Source organism: Crocodylus siamensis, chromosome 3 (genome assembly GCF_052110815.1).
Source record: "Crocodylus siamensis isolate JL-2025a chromosome 3, ASM5211081v1, whole genome shotgun sequence".
Lineage (NCBI taxonomy): Eukaryota > Metazoa > Chordata > Crocodylia > Crocodylidae > Crocodylus > Crocodylus siamensis.
In genome coordinates this window covers 50,171,273-50,194,121 of record NC_143397.1, presented here as the reverse complement: position 1 = coordinate 50,194,121, position 22,849 = coordinate 50,171,273, and the positions used below count along the sequence as shown (strand labels likewise).

At 42.6% G+C, this 22,849-nt stretch overlaps 1 protein-coding gene across 2 annotated transcripts in view; it reads right to left on the bottom strand.

Annotated features, from left to right (window-relative positions):
* Positions 1–22,849, bottom strand: part of LOC149868273 (uncharacterized) — a 205,758-nt gene that overhangs the window by 103,209 nt on the left and 79,700 nt on the right. For both annotated transcript variants that reach the window (XM_090038323.1, XM_090038324.1), the window contains one exon: positions 3,706–3,828. In XM_090038323.1, the coding sequence (XP_089894449.1) occupies positions 3,706–3,828 (123 nt within the window). The remainder of the gene's footprint in view (positions 1–3,705; positions 3,829–22,849) is intronic.

Here is a 22,849-nt window from a genome sequence, read left to right as displayed (position 1 = left end):
GAACATTACTAACACATATTTATACATTGTTATGATTTACACTGGCATATTTCCTCTGAGCAGTAGTACTTTCTGAAGCTTTTAACATCTTACGACTTGTGCATCTTCCCACAATACTCATCACTTCAGAGATATGCACGAAGTCAGGCATACAATTACAGTAATTCTGTAAATTCCAATTCCCAAATTAAGAACATATGAAATAGGACGATAAGGAATTTCCTGGGCCACCCAGTTCAGACCCTTATGACATCTCATTTAATCCTTTTGATAGATACACCAGGTAATAATTCACAACTGATTAGGCTTTCGAAGTTGAAGGAATGTTCCAGGATCTCACTCCTTGAATGATTAAAAAACTTCAAACTTTTTAGCCTAAATTAATTCAAAGTCCATTTCTATCCCACTTGTTCCTGTGCCTACAGTGTCCATTATGATGTGTCATTGTCTTTTAGACTGCTCTCATAAAATAGGCTTTCTGTTTCTCTAGTAGTCATGTTAGTAGTCACTCTCTGCACTTATTCTAATAGAAATTAATCTTTCTTGACCATAGTATCTAGAGCTGGATGGAATATTCTAAGTAAGGTCTCCAACATATCTAAAGTTGAGTTCTTAAACTATTCTTCTCTCCTGCAGCTTTGTTTTCTGCTCCTTCTTCAAATTCCTCAGAGGAAAAAGCCCCCAACATCTCATCCTACACCAGTTCAAATTCCTCTTCTCCTTCAGAGCTATACATATAGAATCATAGGCCTGGAAGGGACCCCCAGAGAGCATCTAATCTAATCACCAGTCAGAGGCAGGATCACCCCTGTCCAAACCATTCTATACGAATCCACCAACTAACCTATTAGAAAAACTATACAGTCAGCCCTTACAACCACAAGACATAACACCCTAAGCTACAGGTGAAGTGGGAAGACCACAGTGGTCAATGTGCTGTGGCTGCAAAGGTTGCTGCACAGCCCTTCTGGATCATTTTTTCTGGCCAATATACTTACAAAACCATTTTTTGTATCACCAGTACCATCTCACAGCATTTTGATAGCTTCGTCACTCCCTAAAGAGTTCTTCATCTGCTTCCTCTTCCTGCTTTGGTGGTCTATAATAAATCCCCACCATTATATTAGTGCTGTATCTTTCATCTTTTAACATCACACAACTACATTCTAATCTGCCATTTTCTTCTTTCTTAACCAGGGAACAATTTATGCATTTTAACATACAAGACAACACTACCAATGTTCCTCTCAACCCAGCCCTTTCAAAATCCCTGAACATAGATGTTCCAGCCACAAGAGCTGTCCCACCAGGTCTCCATGATACCAATCAGGACATGGTTCCTTTCACAGGCTGTGTTTATTCTCCATGCCTTCAGCTCACCTTACTCCCCCTACACATTTGTATACACACATCAGATGTATTTTACATTTATACCCACTTGTTTCCTTTTGCATCACTTGTTGCTGTCCTGTGGCTCTCTGGCCCTATCCCAGAGTTGAACTGCTTCTTCCTGTCCCTTCCCCTCTAGATTATGTGCTCTGTTGCTGGAGGGTTTTTGTTTACCATCCCCCAGGGAACCTAGTTTAAAACCCTCCTCACTAGGTTGACCAGATGACACCCAAAGATGCTCTTTCTAGTTCTGGTCAGATGGATCCCATGTCTTGATGCCTCCTCCCCATCTGCCCCTTGCTGAAGAATCCAAAGTCTTCAAAACAACACCACTGTCACAGCAATGTGTTTATGTATCCATAGTATCATAAAAGTAGAGACAGCCTGCCTAAAGATTAGATCTAGTGTTTGCTACTTACTACTCCTACCACGCACTGCCATTTCTCTCTTCAGTTCCTTCTGTATTTCCTTCAGCGTGACATCTTCTGGCAGGCCAACTCAACTCCACTCTCCTCCTTCAAACACTATTTTTCTTGCCTCATAAATTTCATTTTCAGCATTATCTGTTCCCCTGCCTTATCTATTTTGCTCCTTCTTTTACAAAAATGAAGACAGAAATTAATTATGTGAATATTTCTATGCATTTTGAATAAAAGCAGTGATTAATCTTTGCAGGTTAATCTAACTTGCAGAGCTTGAACCAATTTGCAAGTGGACAGACATTCACTTTTGATTCAGGAAATGCAGGCACATGCCTGCAGTGGCTCAGGCTAGAAGTGAGCCCTCCCTTCCCCAATGCTGAGCTGGGGTGGTATGGCCAGGCCCTGGCAGGGTGCTATGATTAGGGAAAAGTTTACACCCCCATCCTGGCCTGCACTGTCCCCAGCCAGGGTGTGCCAGGAGGGGAAGGGGGAAGCAACCCTCACCAGGCTTTTCCCAGCTTGCTGCTCAAGGGGTGGGAAATGTTGCCATACCCTGGACCTCAACTAGCATTCTGAGGCAAAGGGAAGGAGGAGAGGGGAGACTGCTTGTGTGGCGTGCATGGATCTGTGATAATACTGAGCTTTTCAATCTTCTTCTCCCTGCTTCTTCATACTGTCTGCAGAAAGCTGACAGGCAAGCAACCCAGAAGGGAGTTGTTAACACAAAGCTCATGTGCCCATCAAGAAAACAAAGCTCCTCTCATTAGTTCAAGCTCTTCTTAAACAGCTTTTTCCAAGAAAGGAACAGAGGGACATTACCAGCTGACCTGTTGATTAGCTCCAAAAAGCCCTAAGCAAAAGTGAAACTGGACACACACATACCTCTCAGCATTAGTTAGCATGGGGTAGTGTGACCGTGACCAGATGATGGCTGAGGTCCATGCTGTGGGAGAAGGGAGGAAGACAGGGGGGCATCCCCACTTGAGCAGTGAGTGGCAAGAGGGTAGAGGCAGGGGGAAGCCAGACAGACATTGCTGTACCTGCAGTCCCAAACCTCCTTCTCAGCCATCCAGAGCAGAGCAGTGACAGTGCTCCAGCTAGGGAGGAAAGGTGCAGGACCAGCCCTGCTCTCCAAAGCAAACAGTCCAACCTAGCTCAGGGCTGAAAAACATGCTGGGATGCTGAGGGACTTCCTGGACCCCTTAAACCAGGAAGGGGTCCAGGACAGAAGTTCCATAAACCGGTTTGACCCAAATCAGTTACATCTGATGCATTCAACCAGGTTTATCTTTTGGCCAGTTTTGGCCATTGTGAAACTAGTTTATGTGCACTGAACTTATGTTCTGTTATAGGTTTAAACCAGCTTCTGATCACTTAAGCTGGTTTATGTGTAATGTCTGTCCCTAGTGGGCAAACAGCATTCTCTTTGATGGAGCTCTGCAATTCCCTACAGACTGGAAGCAGGTGAAAGTGAAGCAGGGGAAGGATGTGGGTGTACTAGCCAGTCTATTATATGCTGTTAAGATTTCTGCACAGTGTAGGTGGGTGACCTTTTCTCTTTCTCCACCCCAAGGATCAGCAGTGAATCATTGTTATAATAGCAGCTGTAATCAGACCCAATTCTTCTGGACCTAGGAATCTTGCTTCTTATTCTACTGTTTTCATGGAGCAAAGATTACCTTATTCAGTTTTTCCCCATTTCCCAGACTTAGTTCCAATAATGGTCCCAGACTTAGTTCCAATAATGGTAAATACAATATTAGCCATAAGTTACCATAATAAATAAATGCTTATCAGTTTTAAGAAACAATGAGTGAAGAAGTTCATCCAAAAATTGAAGAGTGAGCAATTTAAATGCTTTGCTGATATTTCTGGTTTATGATTCAGTTCTTACCACATACTGTAGGTTTAAGTTTTCTATCTTCCCATAGCAAATGTCAAATAGGGACACAGGCTGTTTAACCAAGTTTCTTCCTGATATCATCCATGGCAATGCAATATTCTCCATATCAGCTGCCTAAAAAAAAAAACAAAAAAAAACCCGAGAAAATAATAATAATAAAATTCTACACAATTGTTCATTGTAATTAATCAAGGTGTTATATAGACTGAGTGAAAGCTGATGAAATCGCAATCCTAAAATTAAGGAACTTAGTGACAGTTTGGATAAAAGATCATCTGCCACCCAAATGCAGAAAAAAAAACAAACGTCTGGTTTAATAATCTGTGTAAAATACAGAAAGAAAAATGAATAAAAACAAAACAAAAATAAAACTAGGTATGGCCATGTAAACCCTTGTAGCCTTTCAAAAGGAACATTTCAAAAAGGCAGCAGCTGGTATGGTCTAACTATTGTGTGTGAACATGCTGAGAATGATTCAGATGCAGCAAACCTGCTCCAAATTTAACCCTGGATGAAGCAGTGTTAAAGTAAGAGCAGGTTAGCCTCCTTCAAATCATTCACCGCTAGTTCTCACACAATTAGAATTTACCCTTCCCCTTTTTGAAAGGGCTTGAAACATTCCTGTGTCCTTGAGCGGATCTAGGATTTTGAAAGAAGGTGGGGGGTGCAGATGGTGTGGTGCATTATCACATATAAGCTCATTTTTTCTCAAGTTAAAAAAAAAAAAACAACAACTAGATGTTTTACTAATAAATTAGGGGCCTAGGACTATATTATTCAGTTTTGGATTGGAGCACAAACGAAAACAAAAATGTATTGGAATGTTCATCAATTTCTTATAATGTGTATCAGGGGTTTTCAAACTTTTTGGGTCAGTGTACCCACAACAACCAGGGGTCTACCCCCAGCAACTGAGTAGGGGGGAAGCGGGGGTGGCCTCCTCCCCACTCCACAGCCACTGCGTGCAACCTTCCCCCATCCCCGTGTGCAGTTGGGCAGGCGGTGCCTGCACGGGATGCTGTGTCGTAGCACTCTGTCCCTGCCCCCCGCACATACCCCATAGGGCCTTTTTGCATACCCCTCGTTGACAACTCCTGTTTAAAAATACAAAAAAAAAAAAACCAGGTAAAATTAATCAAAAAGGTGTTGTTTTATTAGTCCACCAGTCATTAGAATTAAATGGATGTCTCTTTTTCAGATTCATAAAACCAAATCTATCCTTGGTTTTGCATCCTGACCATGCATCCAATGCTTTATTGACAGTTAATTTCCACACCTGTTTGTGGGACTGTTTTAGCTAGAATTAAAAAACAATTTTCAGGGCTATGAAACAGTAACTGTATCACCAGGAACAGCTAACAGCAAGCAGAAATGTAAAGGAAAGGCTAGTTTGAACAACAAGACTATGAAAAAATGAGAGCGAGCCATTGACACCTGTGGAACAACTTGTATAGAAGGATTCGGGTATATTCATAGACTGCAAGGCCGGAAGGGACCTTGGAAGATCATCGGGTCCAACCCTCTGCACCAAGCAGGAAAAATAACTGGGGGTCAAGTGACCCCAGCAAGGTGACTGTCTAGTCTTCTCTTGAAGATTTCCAGGGTAGGTAACTGCACCACCTCTGGAGGGAGCTTATTCCAAAGTCTAGACACCCTGACTTCTGACGAAGTTTTTCCTAATGTTGAGCCTGAATTGGTCTTCCAGGAGTGGCCTTTAATCCTAGTCCCCTCAGGTGCCTTGATGAACAGTTGCTCACCAAGCCCTTGATGTACTCCCTTAGTGTAGCAGTAAGCTGGTACCAGGTCCCCTCCCAGCTTTCTTTTCTTCAGGCTGAAGAGTTCCAGATCCCTCAGCGTTTCTTCATATGGCTTGCCGTGTAAGACTGATCACACAGGTGCCTCTTCTTTGGACTCTCTCAAGCTTGTCCCTGTCCTTCTTAAAGTGTAGTGCCCAGAACTGGAGCAGACTCCAGCTGCAGTCTCACCAGTGGTGAGTAGAGCAGAAGAATCACCTCCTTGGTTTTGCTGGAGATGCATCAATTAATACATGCTAGAGTATGCTTCTCCAGATTGCCGCAAGTTGTGGAAAAGTTTCCGCAAAGACTTTGGCCAGCTCCTTCAGCACTCTCAGATGAAGATCATCTGGTCCTGCTGACTTGTACGTGTTAAATTTTTTTAATTGGTCATACACCAATTCTACAGCAACAGTAGGAAGGCCATTATTCCTACCATGCTCATCCTGTACTCTACCTGACATTGTTTTCCCCTTGGTCCAGTGAAAGACCAAGACTAGTAGTCATTCAGGAGTTCAGTTTTCTCCTGTGTGCTGGTAACCAGCTCTCCTGAGTTGCTGAGGAATGACCCCACACTCCCACTTGTTTTCCTCCTGTTCCCTGTGCACCTAAAGGAGAACTTCCTGTTGTCCTTGATTCCTGTTGCTAATCTAAGTTCGGTCACCACTTTTGCCTCTCTTATCTGTTCCCTGCAAATGCAGGCTGTCATGGAATAGTCCTCCTTGGGGCCTGCCCCAAGCCTACATTATTAATAAGCCTCTTTCTTCTTTCTCAAGAGGACTGTGATTTCCATGTTTAGCCAAGACGGCTTCCCAGCCCTTCTTGTTACCTTTTCACCGCATGGGAATGGACTTCCTTTGTGCTTCAAGGATCATGTCCTTAAGGAACAACCACTCTTTGCGCACACTTTTCATCCATTATAAAAGCCATGAAGTCAACTGACTATCACTGCTGCCTATATAGAAATGATGCTGCGACTGCCAGGTAGTGAGTTTTAAACTCTGGATGGAAAAGAAATCAAAAGTGGGGAAGAAGGGAGGGTAGAGGTTGGAAGCACCACCCCTCCGCCCTGGATCTTCCCCTGCCTGTCTCCATACCCTCAGTCACCAAAAGCATAGTAAGAAGCTTGATTTAAAGATCAGCTTAAATCCTGAAGTCTCAGCCATATATGAAATGTTCATAGGATGATCATGTAGTTCAGTCCCTTGCTCAAGGCAGGAACTAATGAGATCCCTTCTAGCTCTACTCTTCTTTTTTTTAAATAATATGTAATGGGACATTCCAGAAGATGGAAAATTATACTCATTGCATATCTGCAAGGTATGTACTAAAAGGGAAAAAGAAAAAAGAGAACCAGCCAGAATCAAAGAGGATTTTGGCTGCCTCCTCTACCAGCTGTATTAAATTCTGTAGGATTAAGTCTATGGTGCTCAAACTTTTTCCCCAGCAGGCCAAATGGGCAATGATTGCTCCAAACTCAGGCTGGATGGTGGTTCTGATCCAGTGCCTGGAGCTGGCACAGCAGCTACTATCTGGCCATGTGGAGCAGGCAGGGGAAAACCCAGCCTAAGCCCAACCCCATGTGGCAGGCAGGGACACTTCACCCAATCCCATGCAGGGGAGGAGGGGGGGAACGTGACTCAGCCCCACAAGTGGAAGGGGGCTTGACTTGGCCCCAACCAAGCCCCATGGGGAGAAGGGGGTATGGCCCAGGCTATGGGGGGGCAGGGGAAGCGGGCATGGCCCATCCCCAACCCAGCCCTGTTGAGGGGAGGGGACCCAGCCTGGCCCTGACCAGGCACACAGGGCTTGGAGTTTGGAAATTTGACAGGGGGAAGTGTGGCTGTATAAATAGCCACTGCTCACCCACTGCTGAATTTCCCAACCTGTGAGCAGCCCCATAGGCCAGATGGGGAGGCCCTGTGGGCTGCTTTTGGACTGTGGGCTGGAGTTTGAGTATTCCCAGTTTAAGCTATTTTCATTGGCCATTTCACAAACTGTATTCCCTTATCTTATTGTCTCACCAGCAGATTTTTCAAGAACCAACTTTTCCCAATCCAAATTCTGCCAGGGACTGATAAAAGGGCTTGACCCCTTTCCATCAGAGACTTGGGAAATACTCCCTTAGCTCATATTTCACTCACTGAGCAAGCTGTAGAGATATTCTATAGTTTTCAGTGTGAAATCATAGGGCCATGTCACTATGCATTATGGCTCCTCTCAGACTTTGTGCTTAATAAGCAAGCAGTTGCTTAATAATTAGGAAGGATGACTTTAAACTGTGAATTACTCAACGGGGATATTTCTGTTGCTCTTGTTGAAAAATAAAATTAAAAAAGGATTGTCTAATTTATAACATACTTATTTAATAAGGACTTTTCCATCTATGGAGAGACTGCATCTGTACTTTATTATACAGCACTGAGAACAAACAGCCCAACAAAGTATTTGAAGTTACCAACCTAATGAAATGCAATTGCCTTTAATTATCTCAAGATACTGGTAAATAATTGAGAAATATAAAATGATATCAGCAATACATTAGAGTTGAACACAAAGCGTGCTCCTTATGGGCAGAACTAGTAATAAAGCCAAAATTAATGTTACTGAATGTTTTTGTCATATCATCTCTTTCACTTGCATATAAAACTTTGTCAAACTTTGACTTCTTGGGCTGAAATTTTCCATACTGGCCCTCTGCCTCACTTTGGCTAAAGCATTCCAAAAAAACAAAATTCAAACTGGTTCAGCTATTACCAAGAATGGGGCCAGAGAAAAATATATTTTATAAAGCTAAAAAAGAGGGCTATGCCCTTTGAGCTCTCATGCCTCCTTTTTTCAGCAGAGATATTAAAGGAAAAGCCTGTTTTACTAGTGCTGTCCCTTTCCCTACCCCTGAGAAAGTATGCCCAAATTTGATTGACTTGTAGTTTGAAAAACTTGAGCTCACACATGCCCCATAGGGAATTCTTTGATTTTTAGCAGCTTAAAATCTGTCAAAATTAAAAGCTTGTTTCAGGAAGCCACTCAACCATCTCAACAAATCTGATGAAGAGTCATAGTATTGCTACATTGCTGAGGAAGAAGGCTGATGATCCAGTCTTAATTCAACACACTCTTTAGACAAATATTCCATATGTATTGGATAGTAGGAGAGTGTACAGTGTCTATGCAAGGAGTAAGAGCAATCTGGATTGTGGATGGGTGTAAATATGCAGAGAATACAGAATAGCTTGTGCCCTTAAGGAAGAACAGAACACTATCTGTCTGCCTACTGAACAATGATAAGCCCTGTAAAATCAAGTTGGCGCAGATTCATCCGTAAAGCCTAGGGACAGAAGTTATATATAAACCAGTTTAAGTGATCAGAAACTCATTTAAACCTGTAACAGACCAGAAGCTCAGTGCACATAAACCAAGCTCAAAATGGCTGAAACTGGTTTTAAGATAAACCTGGTTGAATGTAGAATCTGATTAAAGTGATTTCGATCCAACCAGTTTATGAAACTTCAGTCCCAGACTCTTTCCCAGTTCAAGTTAAAATCACAGTCCCCCAGCATCCCAGCATGCTTTCCAGCCCTGGGCTGGGCTGTGCTGTGCTGTCTGCTCCAAGGAGCAGGGTTGGCCCCACCTCTCTGCTCCCCAGCTGGAGCAGTGACGGCTGGCTGACAGAGTCAGGGGGAAGCAGGCCTAACTGGAGATGCAGCCCAGTCTGCAGGGGTGGGGGGACTTCCCCCCCAGGCAAACCCAGGCTGGGGTCTGTGGCCAGGGAAGGGGGGGTTAAACACCCTTCCCCCCATTCAGACTTAGTGCTGGCTGCAACTGTGGACTACAAATCCCAGAGGCACGTGGAAGCAGGAAAAAGGAAGTGACAAGCAACCCTGCAGAGTCCTGCTGCTTTAATTCTGGACTGCAAATTCCAGAGACCACAGAGGCAGCAGGAAGAGCAAGTGAACATACAGCCAGAAAGCCATGCTCTAGCACCTCCCAGCTTCTGGCCTGAGCCACTGTAGGCATGTGGCTGCATTTCCTGAATCAAAAAGATAAATGTCTGTTCACTTCTGTTTCAATTTAGTCTGTGCAGCTTAGACTAACCTGCAAAGACTAAATCAATTGAGCCTCGGGTTTTCTGACTGTCTGTACCTAGCCAAAATAAGTTGCCTTTAGGGTTCACTGTGGTGTACATGGATATTCTCCCAAATTAGATTTGCTCCTGTGGTATTTGGTCTCTTATTTGTAGCCAGTGGGAAGTTGGGTTCAGTTCTGAAATTTTTATATCTGTATGCATTATATAGTATTTTATATAAATGTACTTTTGTAATTTCATGATATAACTAAAAGATAATCAAGTGAGGTATTTAGCACATGCCCAAATTATTGTCTACTTGTAGTGAGGAAATCCACTCCTCTGTGGCAGAGGCATCTGAGAGAAATGGCCCAATAGCCAGAGGTGATCCAAGTACCTTGGTGAGACAAGAAGTTTCTGGAAGATTCTGTAACTCCCAAAAATTAAAATAATGTTGATAGAGAGTGGAGGGTGGAGGAGGGGCATTCCTAGAGTGCAACTATTATAGAATAAAGGTCTTTTGGACTTTTTCCCACACTGCAGAAGGATCCAAGATTCAAGCAGATAGAATCAACAGGAAGGCTAATTTCTAAAAACCACTGGCAGGCTTAAAGAGCCAGACAAGGGGGTACTTGTCTTGTTTTCTAGACTTTAAACTCATGGTCAGTTTTGCTTGTATAATTGTTTTCTCCTACACAGTATAGCTAAAGTCATCAGATTTCTGAAGAAGTCACAGAGATGGCTAGTGACTGGGTTGCAGCACCACATGCATCTCTTACTGCCTCCAAGTCTATCTTGATTACCAGCTGACTTCATTATTTATGTTCTTAATCTCTTCTTCTATGACTTTTGGAGGAAAGGTATGATATTCTTACATGGGATACTTAGCCAACAAAGCCTGATACTTGGCCAACATGCAGCTGCTACAAACACTGGAAGTACACCTTCCTCCTACATGGGTTAAATTGCTTGGAGCCTCTACATGTAGGTGTGCTGTGGCTTGACCTCAAGTTCTCCTGCCTGACCAACATGACTAGGAGGCCCACTGTGGATCAACACAGAAGAGGGGTGGGAAAAAATACAGCCCACAGGCCTAATCCAGCCTGCCAGGCCATTTTATCCAGCCTGCAGGGTCCCTAAACATTTTAGAAAATTAATTTTTATCTGCTCCTGGCTGCCCGTCATCTTTGACAGGCAGTCAGGGGAAGAAAGACCCAGAGGGAGCCTGTGACAGGACCCAGCAGCTGAGGGCTGGCCCAGCTCCACCCTGCCAGAGAGTCCTCTTCTTTTACCTTGGTGTTGAAGATCAGCTTCTCAAGGCCTGCAATTCTGAGTTCCAGCATCTCCACAAGGATCCAAAGAAGCATATCCCAAGAATATGGTTAACTCACTGAATGTTGGCAAGTCTAGTGCCAGCTTTCAACAGCCAGTAGTTATTTAGATTCGTAAAAGACACCCATAGGTCTCTTATTAGCATCGACTGAAAAATCATACAGGAGAGTGTCCCGGGGGAAAGCGGGAGGAAGGACCCCAAACTGAAAAGGGAGAACCATGGGAACAAAATCTGCCAAAGAAAAGGAAATAAAAGTAAAAATAAAACAAAAAACCCACTTACCTGCAGCAGGAACCACAGCACAGCTAGAACAAGGAAGGAAACCCACACGGCTCATCAGCCATGCCTTCATACAGCTGAAGCCGGCCGGTGACATCATTGGCAATCACCGGCTGGCGGGAATAAAACAAACTGCTGGTGAAGACAAAAGGAGGGAGACAGCAGACCTGAGGAGGGTACCACCACAGGGTGCCTTTCGGGAATTTCCAAGGGAGAGCGGAGGACAGCCCATCAGGGCAGACAAGGAGCCAGAGGAGGCAGGGACTGGCTCGTCAGAGTGAAGGACGAGTCAGAAGAAGCTCCTGCAGCCGGCAAAGGAAACAGCAGTGTATAGGGAGTAGAGAGGTAAATGTGACAATCGACACTCCAACAGGTGGGAGCATTGGGGACACTTGGGAGGCAGAGGAGAGGTTCCAGGCAAGAGCAGCGTGAAGGGCAAGTAAGATAACCAGGGACAGGATGCCACCTCTGCATGTGAGAAGCAGCCAGGCATACACAGAGGAGCTATGAGGCATCCGTATAGTGATGCCATTGAAGAAAAAGAAGAGGAGCAGGGCAATATCTCAGGGAGAGCCAGACAGTGTGGGAGAGACGACCCAAGTGAGAGGCCACAGGTACCTGGTCCTGTGTAGGGGTCAGCCCCTGGATAGGTCTTAGGGAGTAAGGCACCCAGCACCCTGGCATAGTGACCAGGGAAGGAGCTACACAGACCCCTCACGATATAGTAGAGTATTATTTTGTGCTTTCCCCATTTGGAGGGGTTGAGGGGTAGGATTAGGCAACCTGGCTTAGATAGCGGTGGCATAGCTCTTATGGGCTTCGCCTTTTTGGTTTAAGGCACCAACCAGGCATCATACCCTGGAGGGAGTAGGTTTCAAGGCCGGGATTACCGATCACGAGCAACCACAGGCTAACCAAGCAGATCAGCCTTGGGAACCTGTTCCCTGGACAGGAGGGGGCTAGCAAAGCTGCCGCAACTCAAAAGGCAACAAGAGTGGGAGTGGGGCCAGGAAGACCCTGTGACCCACCGAGCTGTGGCATAAGCTCTGGGTGTAGGGGCGGTGGAGCCCCTCAGGTGACCACTGGACAGACCCCATGCCACGGAGGGACCCCGAGTAGTCACCCCACCACTGGGATAACATTCAAAGTCATTGCAGGCAAGATTGGGGAAGGCCACTCTGGGAGTAAACACCTACTCGACGGCTTATCGGAAACTGTGGGGTGAACACCACTGGCCACTCGGGCCAAGGCCGCACATGACCAGAGTTTCAAGGCCCAGCGGTCAAAGAGAGGATTTTCTTCTTGAAAAGAATAGCCTTGCTGGGAAGTGCCTCGTCATTATTGCGGAAACTGTTTTACAATATACACTGAAGTGATTGCTATGATTGATTTAACCACATATTTTTCTATATCATTTCATTTTTAAATTTAAATAAGAAAAGATGAAAAGACAGAATAGTAGAGACAAACTAGCAGTGCTTTGGTAATATTTGTGCTGACAGAGAAAGGCAAATCTGGAATAAGACCAATGACACAAAACCCAGCCTTGCATTAGAGCTGCTGAATAGAGCTACATATTTATGAAACAATGCTTCTTGTATTTTCCTCTTGTTAAAGAATGCCTCTAGACAATTCTGTGTCAAAATAAAAATCCCATTGCTAAAAAAAAGAAAACCCAGTACAACTATGCCCAGGATACATTGTATGAAAAATGATTGACAGGATATTTTTATAGGAAAGGTAACTTGGTTTTGCCAGTTATTACAAGCAATTAAATATTATGCCAATTTTCAAAGGCACAAAGACTTATTAATGATAATGGCAATACTACAATTCTAACAGTCCAACACTTGCACCTGGCCCCCTCAATTAACCTATTGCCCACTGCATTAGAAAAAATTGACACATGAGCACCATATGCATCTGTACCACTCTCCATATATACCAAATTAGTTCTGAATGGACAATTTTAAAGTAGGACACATGGTACAAGTGTGGCTTTTGATGAGAAACCAATTTCCTCTCATATGCACAGTTGAGCTCCAATATTAACAGTAAGCACATGTGACCTGCTTTATGTCCAAACAGGGAAATCAAGCCTTGATGAAATATCATTTGCAATTTTACTTCTTCCAAGAACCCTAGAGAGATGCTTTTAGAACAATACAGATTTAATTTCATTCCTCAAGACTGAAGAGCAATTCTCTCTGAAATGAATTTCTCATTACTGTGTACTGTATCTATTAGGCTTTGTTTTGGACAACAGCTATAATCTTGAAGTCTTTAAACCACAAGGAAAAAAAAGGAGTTAAAGGGATTAAAAATGGTTTTAAGTGGTAGGCTATCCTTAATTCATTACTTTCCCTTCTCAAATTAAGATGATAAATAAAAGTGTTCCAGTAAAATAAGGCATTTTTTATTTTGAACACAAAGATGCGTTTCCAAAATTATTTCTAATACACCTAATCGTCACAAGTGCTAGCCACACACAGTTACTACTGACAAGCTATTTTTCTTTTTTATAGTATGCAATTTAGAGAATTTACAGTTTGTCATTAGGATAAAAATTCATAAACAGTGAAGGTATCTGAATGCTTTGCAAGCTATAGTGACCACACCTTACTTTAGCAATTTAGCTGTACTAGTTAAACTGCTATCCATATCCAGAATTAATATATTTAAATATTTGAAAAAGCTCTGTCTTAAATATATGGAATATAATTTGATTTTCTTAAAATTCTTCATCCCCGATTTTGCACAGTGGCTACAGGGAATCTCTTATTCACTATAAATTACTTAAGATGAAATTATCTTAGAGAAAAGGGCCTACACTTGGCCCCATACATTACTTATTTCCCCTATCTTTAACAGGAGTCGCTTTAAAAAAAAGAAGTCAACAGAGGAGGAAGCTATAAGGAAGACCCTTTCTCACACAAAGCCCAGAGGCTCAGTATGGGCAACGCCAGTTGCACAAAATTCATGCATCAGGTCACCCAAAATGCAGTTTAGTAATACAACCCTGATGAGCTTTAAGTGATAAAAATAGTAAAGGGAGAAGCTTCTAATCTGGAGCTCTTAAATTACACTTGGGTCATATTTTCCATACAACCATGATAACCAAAGAAATTTTCTTGCAGCTACATAAACACAGGAGCTGCAGGTTTCAAGTATGAACACTAAGGAAAATTACTGTATATCCCCTGTGTAGAATTAGAATCTCCTGAAGTTGATTATTCCTACTGAAAGTTCAATCCCTGTTCCCCAGAGTGTAGCTTCTTCTAATGCACTTTGGCTTACTTCAAACAAAGACTGCCTCTTGAGAGGTCATAAGCCTCACTGGCATTGGTCTACGCTTAAGAATATACTAGGACCTTGCCCCTGTGCATGAAAACCTATACTTGTCAAGTCTGCCTGTTTGGCAAGAGCTGTACATGACCCACACATGTATCTACTTCCACACTGATGCTGTAGTTACATGGGTTTGGTAAGATGCCCCCAAAAATTCTAGTGGCATTCCTTCAGGGATGTATTTGGTAGCTGTGTTGGTCTGAGACAAAAAGAAATGCAAAACTCTAGAACTCTTGGTTCAGAGATGATACCTTTTATTAAACCAACTAAAAAAAAAATCGCAAAAAAATATCTTTTTCTGCAAGCTTTCGGGCACACATGCCCTTCTTCAGGTTCAGGGAAAATTAAAGATGGTAAAAAGTCTCTACAGGTAGAAAATAAACTTCATTTTTGCATAGAGGAAGATGAAGGTGGAAGTCTGTTCCTCTAGGAGTGTCTTTGTGAGTTGCTCTTCTACACTTCCCTGCCTTAGTGCCATTCTTAGCACTTCACTAATTTGAGCTAGTGTAGAAACTGGTTTGCAGTGTACTGTGGGAGAACTGGCCCAATCTAGCAGGTCACAAAAATTATTCTTACCAACAGAATTAACTAAGGCACTTCATGCTGTTCACATAGCTTGCTTTTATCTGTTCTAATCAATGCCCAAGTCATGAATGTTCTGTTCCTGCTTGTGGTTGTATTAATATTGTACACCTTCTACACGTATCCTGCTGCAAGATGGAAGAAGGCAGTTCTACAGCTGTTTCTGACCAAGGAATGACCATCCGTTTCTGGCCGATTACAAACACTTGTTGCATACTGCAGTCACTGAACTTTCCTCACTTCTAGTGCAGACCAGCAGCAGTGCAGAACCTCAGACTGCATTAGGGACTTGTTCTAGTACACACAGTGGAGTAACACTTCAAAAAACAAGTGCATCCCTACTTCTGCCGGAAAACTTGGTATTATACTTTGGCCATTCACGCGCCTATAATCTGACCACTACAACATATGACTGTCAACTTCAAAGAATACTACTCAACCGCTATGTAGGGTCCTGCTCCCTTATTTCTGGTTGTTCCTGAAATGTGTCTATTCTGTCCTCCTCTCTGCTTCTCATTCCCTCACCCCTTTCTAGTGTCCAGGAACTCATATACCCAGTGCCAAATGTCATAGAACATTTTTGAAAGTTCTTTTAGGGCCCACTCCTCAAGAGTCAGAAGTGACTTGGTCTGGCAGAAGAGAAAGGCCCAGAAAATGTAAGAACTTGTCACCACCACCCCACAACCCCTCACTTCCCTTCCTCCCTGGGTATGTTTACATGTGCCATTACAGTGCATGGATAAACTGTGGAGCTTATTGATCCCAGGAAGCTCCTGGGCAGGCAGGTTATGCACACACCTAGACCGCAGCACACTGAGCTGGGTCATAGCAGCCCCAACTGGCAGAGCTGTCCCAGGGCTGCTCTGACCAGGCTCAATGTGCCACAGAGGGGTTGCCTGGACCATGTGCGTTTCAGTGTGGGGATAGCCAACAGGCTGCTTCCACACTGAAGAATCCTTGTACCCCAGCCAGCTGTGTCAGCATCTATACATGCACTGCTGTGCACAAAAAAAAACTTGCATTTACAGCTACTACCCTGCTTTGGAGTTTATTAGTTTCATGCACCCTAAGAGGGGCACACATGTAGACACCGAGACATTTATTGCACAGTTAATTAGTCAACTGCACAGCACGTGTCACATGTAGACATGTCCCTGTGGACAAAAAAGAATCTGTCCTTTTAAATTCTGGGTTATGACCTAGCTTAAAACTTTTAACATGTTCATACACTGTCTTTATCGAAGACTCCTTTGCTAACGACTAAACTAGATGAAATGCATATTATTGTAAATTTCAGAGTTATTTCACAGAAAAAAAATATTCTGGGAGCTAATGAGAATGACAAATGGTAACCAATTTAGGGGGCCTCATTACCAGTATTGATTTTAACATTACTTCAGGCTAGTGAAGCTTTAGAGGATATTAATCTGCTGAGAGACACAGACTAGAAGTAGTAGTAACTTTCAAAGACTGATGACTGAATTTTACATATATATGTAAAGGAGATTTTTCATTGACTATTGCCTGAACAACAGATCAAGTACTAGACCTGTTAAGCTACAGATGCCAACCTGAAAATTGGCACTACCTAGAAGCGTCACCTGTTTTGTCTCCTGTATAAAAAAAACTCTCAAACCCATGGCAAAGCAAGGTACCAGACTTGCTGTTGCCATGTTTTGCCTTGCAGCATTTGGCCTTTTGGTTTGTAACATGTTCTCTGTACTGGACAGCCATCCAAATGACTGGTATTACCGGTAGCCTTTTTAGATGTTTTGGCATCCGTGTTAATTTCAGATGGACATCTCAAAATCATGCTCCATGCTAGGTTCTCAGCAGAAGTTAGCCAGAACCATGATGTGCCCCTGTAGTCAGCTAATAGCAGACTACGCAGGCAGGCCCCTTCTAGGGCTGTTTAACTCAGTTGGGGTGAGCTATACAGAGAATACAGCAGGTTACATGGACTGAAAGGATTACCTTTAACAAAGTGAGTGTAAACCAACAAACAGGCTTGGTATGTAGGAGGTAGATGGAAAATGAATAGGTAGAAGGTCTGAAACACAGAGCCCAGTAAATGTGAGAAGGCAATGGAGGAGTTTCCAAATGCATGCTTTACTTCCGCTGCATTCTCATTGAAAAGTTGATGAGTCGAGAGACAGCCTGATTACTCACTCACAGGTTTAATAAGATCTGCCCGAGTGGCCTTAAAATTAAGAGTTGGGGAATTTTATTTTGTAAATGTAAATAATGTAAGTGCAGCTACTGGCAAGTATTTAAAAGAACGGAATCCATCAGAGAACTACAGTACAACCACTATTGATATTCAAAGCTACTTTCTGGTCAAAAATCGGTTATTAGTAGACTATGCAGCTATTTAAGTAAATTAAACATGGGGCATAATTCAAACTTATACATGCTTTATGATAAGGTAAGTCTATTGCTTTTACTGAAGTTTCTCCTAACATATTGCTTCATGAAGCCTCTCAAAGAAATACAGAATCCATCTTAAAAATAACACCATCCATCACCATTTGTGACTACTTTAGGCGTTCTAAACACATGCAGACTACTGCAAATGAAAAAAAAAAAAAAAAAGATACTTTCTGTCCCACATTGCAAAATTTACCCTGAGTTACTGGTCTGAACCACTGGACAGAAACTTCAGCCCTGGGACAGCAAAATAGATAAAACCCAACCCAGTAGTCAGTATTGAATAATATTGTCTTTAAACACCATGAATTATCTATTACGTGAGTGCCAAATATTTATTTAATCAGTCATTTTTTCCATCATCTCATGCACTCTCATATATATCTTCTCCTTGGGCTTAATACTACTTACTTATACCTAAATAGCACCAGCCTTTTTTTTAAAGCGTAAGTCTTTCCTTTCTTCTAGTAATTTATTGCCTATATTAAGATATCTTCTATTGTTCCTGTATCTTTTTGTGACAGGATGACTAATTTGAACACAGTATTTTATTCAAGTCTGCATCATGTTTATCTAATGGAGCTACACTATTTTCAGTATTATTTGCCATCACATTCTTATACAACATAACTTTATTTGTGGGTTTGGGATTTTTTTTTACTGCAAACTGTTTATAGTGAAGACTAAAGCTAACATCCTAGCCCCACCCAAGTCAATGGCAAAAGTCCCATCGACTTCAGTAGGACCTGGATTTCACACCAGGTCTTTCCCCCCCGCTCCCCCGAGTAGTTGCTGTTAGAGCACACAACTAGTATGAATTACTCTTTCTAGTATACTCTACACCCTGCATTTGCTGGTAATGAGTTTCATCTGCCACTATTCTGATTTGTTGGGTTCCTCTTAAGTTACTCAGTCTTTGCTTTCCCTTGCACAGACATAATTGCCTCTCTCCCATAGACTTTTCCACCTCACTGCTGACCACCATTGTCAACCTGTCATTCAAGACAATATTATAATGCACAAGCACACCTACTCATCATTGCCATTTTATGACTTGCCAGAGCTGTATGTTGCAACCTTAATATTAATTTAATGGAGTTTTTTGTATGGATCTGAAAAATAATGCATTTTAACTTAATTATGTAAATTGTATTTTTTACTATGGTAATAGGAAATGTATGCAATAAATTATCATAGCTAAGAACATCTAAGTAATTCCTGCTTCTTCTTGAAAAAACCCAATCACTTTGAGTATAAGATAATGTATACTCACAGCAACATGCTCTTACAAAAAACAAAAATGCTCTGCGCATATGCCATACACTTCTCCCTTGGAGAAAACAAACATGACAGATGTCAGTGCCATCACTTAATGCATTACTAGAAATTGCCTGGATATTATAATAATGAAAATAGCATTAAAACCTTCACAGCAATGAACAGGATATCAAAATATAATCAAAAACCGATTTTCAGCTTCAAATTCTAGTTGGATTTCTTGGAAAAAGTGGCAGACATTTTTAATGAGGTGATGTTGCTTGATAACAGCAGGTCAGTAAATTTTTACACATCTGATCTGATTCTTTTTATTGTGATAACTGGTCAAACACTTAGATGGCTTACAAGAGAAAGAAAATGACCACTGAACTTGCCACCTAAACTAGATCTGAATTAAAAATACCCAAGAAAAAAAAAAGAAAGGGATGCATTATTCCAAAAATGTTCATTCCTTGCTTACGCCCTTTACACATAAAGGGAAAACAATGGTGTTTAAAATAGAAGTAAAATTCAAGGGTTTTTACTTCCTTACTGCCATAGGCCTTATCTATATTTAAGAGCTTTGCCAGTACATCTGTCAACACACCTTGCTAGCATAGATATAGTTTATACATACGTTTTATATAAACTACAGTTTACACCAGGGGTATCAAACTTACTCCATGCCCTAGGCTGGAGCCAGACCATGGGACTCTTGTGGGTTGGATCTGTAGGGCAAGCAGCAAAAGCAGTGAGGGCTGAGGCTGTGGCTGTGGGGGCCACAGCAGTGGCAGGGTAAGCAGCAGATGCAGCAGGGCCAGGAGCTGTAGGAGCAGCAGCAATAGCTACTTGCAGTGGCAAAGGTAGGTCAAGCAGCGGGGGCTAAGCAGCGGCAACCCCTCATTCACCCCCCTGCCACCAGTGACCATGTCCAACAGGACCACAAGTTCCCAGATTCTGTGGCTGGACCTGACTTCAAATCCCTCAACTAGTCAGGAGCACCACGGGCTGGATAGAGCAACCTCATGGGCTGGATCTGGACTGAGCTGTACATTTGATGCCCCTAGTTTGTACAAAATGTCCCATCTCCCCTTTGATATACTCACAAAGAGGCTTTTTCTTTCTCTGGTATACCTACATCTAAACCAAATATTTTGCTACTATAAAAGTAATGTAGGGCTGGAATATCACCAGTCATTCCGTCTGTTGTCACAAACATCTATGTCATACAATCCCTTGCACAAATTCAGTCTTAAAAACAGGCAGGTTCCCCCTGCCCCCCATTACACTTAGTGGAAGCACGCTCCAGAAACTCCCTGGGATAATAATTAGAAACCTTTTTCATTCTCCAGTCTTAGTCTCGTTAGACTTATTTGTTCTTGTGCCAATGCTACCCTTTAGCTTTAAAAAGTTTTTCTACCTCCTTCATGATTACCTTCTATTTGTCTCTACAGCTTTCCTTTCACAAAACTGAACACAGGACCAAAGGAATGGAAGGAGCATCCTAGCTGTCAAGTTCAGTCCCTTGTGTTTGCAGAGAATCATTAACAGAAGGGATCCCCAAAATTGCCACTTCAAACGGTCACGCAGAAATAGGAGAAAAAAAATATATGGTGTTCTCAGTGTTTCAAATAACATGCCACAGATTAGAGCAAGGGATAAAAGAAAACTACAAATGCCCTGCCACCGCAACAATGGGAAAGTAGCTGGTTAATTTATGATTAGAAGATCTGCAGACAAATGAGCACACTCCACATTAGAAAGACAGACAAAACCCCCAAAATTTGTGCCAATCTGATCTAGGGGGAAAATTCCTGCCTGACTGCAAATTTAGCAATCAGTATGACTCTCATCAGAAACGGAAGATTCCCCTAACCAGGCACCTCTGGCTTCCTAATTCAACCAAAAATCCTCACAATTAGCTATGGCCAATGACTCAGAGGAAGGTGGTGGGGGGGAGGGGGACATGGACCCAGAAGCCAGTAGCATTCAAGAGAAGAGGGAGGAAAAATTCCTTCCTGGCTCCAATTGGCAGCTAGCCAGAACTCCAAGGCATGAGATTGGTACCACATACCTTCCACACAACAAGACCTACTAGTCTGAGGACTGCAAACGCAAACCAACTGGTTTGCAAACCAACTGGTATGCCAGAACTCCCTTTCCTATCATGCCATCCCTTTTAGTCCTATCCTTTCCCTCTCCTATTTTGCTAGGGCTCCCCCTTTACCAGCATTCTTCTTATCTGTACCCCACCTAGTACACCCTAACATTGCATTAACCTTTTTCATAACTGCATTGTACTGGTAGTTCATGTCCATCCTAAGATCAACAAATATACACAGATACCCGCTTATACAGTCAGGTCTTTCTCTGCCTCAGTCGCTTCCAAATGAAGAGCTCCCAGTTTATAGTAGAAATTATTAGTAATCCCTAAATTTATGGCCTTGCACTCTGAACCACCTTACTAGTAGAGTTCCCCCAAGGTGAATCTTGGGACTAATCTTATTTAATATTCTTTACTCATGACCTTGGCAGAAAAGGGCTGCTACTGATATTTGCTTATGGAATGTGTTATTGTTACAACAAGATGTCCTTAATAATTAGAGCAAAGGACATTGGATGACATGTAGTGGTTCAGAGTGCAAGGCCATAAAAGGTTAATGCAATGTTAGGGTGTACTAGGTGGGGTACAGATAATAAGAATGCAATATCATAGATTTAATTACAGCGATTAGGTCACTTGTACAACTAAAGGAGTATGGTGGCAGTGAATATTTTTTAGAGGAGACCTATCAACCATGTCTAAGACAGCATCACCTCAGTAACTAGTGAAACAAATACACGGTCATCTCTGCTCTACCATTATTAGCACTGTTTGCTCTTTATCTGTACCTGAAAGTTAAAGTATCCCAAAATTACAAAATTGCTAGTATTATTTTTTCTCTAACACTACAAAGATATCTGCCCATCCCAAGTCCAACCAATGGGTTCTATAGATTTAAACCAAATCCATTTTATAGATATTCCTCTTACACTGTGCCCCACAAGCACCCCTTTTTACTGTGTTTCATTCACTGACTGCTTTTAAACCTTTTGTTTATGATCACTCATGCCTCCTCTGCTATGAGTAAATATAACTTTTAACTGGTTTAGAAATGGAGGTAGGTTGCTGCATGAGAGCAAGCATCAATTGTTACACTGCAGCGGTTAGATCTCCATACTCCTTTAGTTGTACAAGTGACCTAATCGCTGTAATTAAATCTAGCCAAAACAGGATTAAATTTGCAATAGCTTTGCTATACTAGTGCACACATGTACACTGCATCCTAACATCTTCTTCCAGTGTCACGCCGTACTGTTAGAACAAGGGTTAATTGTCCTTAACTGTAATAAGAGGTAGAAAGCTTCCCTTGCACCCTCATGTGCAAGCCCTCTGTTCTGCTCACAAGACAAAGCCCCTCAAAAGAGACTCTGCAAACTACATCTACAAACTGCAAACAAACCATCAATCCTACAGACAAAGAACAAACACATTTATTACCCTAAGGAACATGGACTCATCTATTTCTTGCCTAGGACAGTATAACAGGGCCAAGGACTCTGTCACTTTAACAACTAGTGGCTGCAGCAGGAGGCAGGCTGGCCATCAGCCTCAAATTGAAACCCCTGTGTATCGCTGGGGAGCTATGTGACAAGAAGGGTTGGGGCTTTGGGGCATGTAAGCCCAGGGTCTGAGGACAGGCAGGCAGTCTTCCCCTGCTTGCTGCAGGAAGAGAAGCTCCTAGGAGAGAAGGGGTGCTGGAGACCAACCAGTAGGCACCCTAGCCATTCAAGGGAGTTGGGAGAGGTACGGTGACCATTCATCCCAGTTGGAACTACAGGACATCCAGGACACTGCCTCCCCTCCCGCTCCTAAATCAATACTGCACTGCAGGGAGAGGCAGAGGTGGAACAGCATGCTGCAACAGGCAGGCAGGCCAGCCACAGTGCCTGCCTGGCTATCTTCCTGCGGCACAAAACTGCTCGTCTTCCCCACTAGACTGTGCCCTG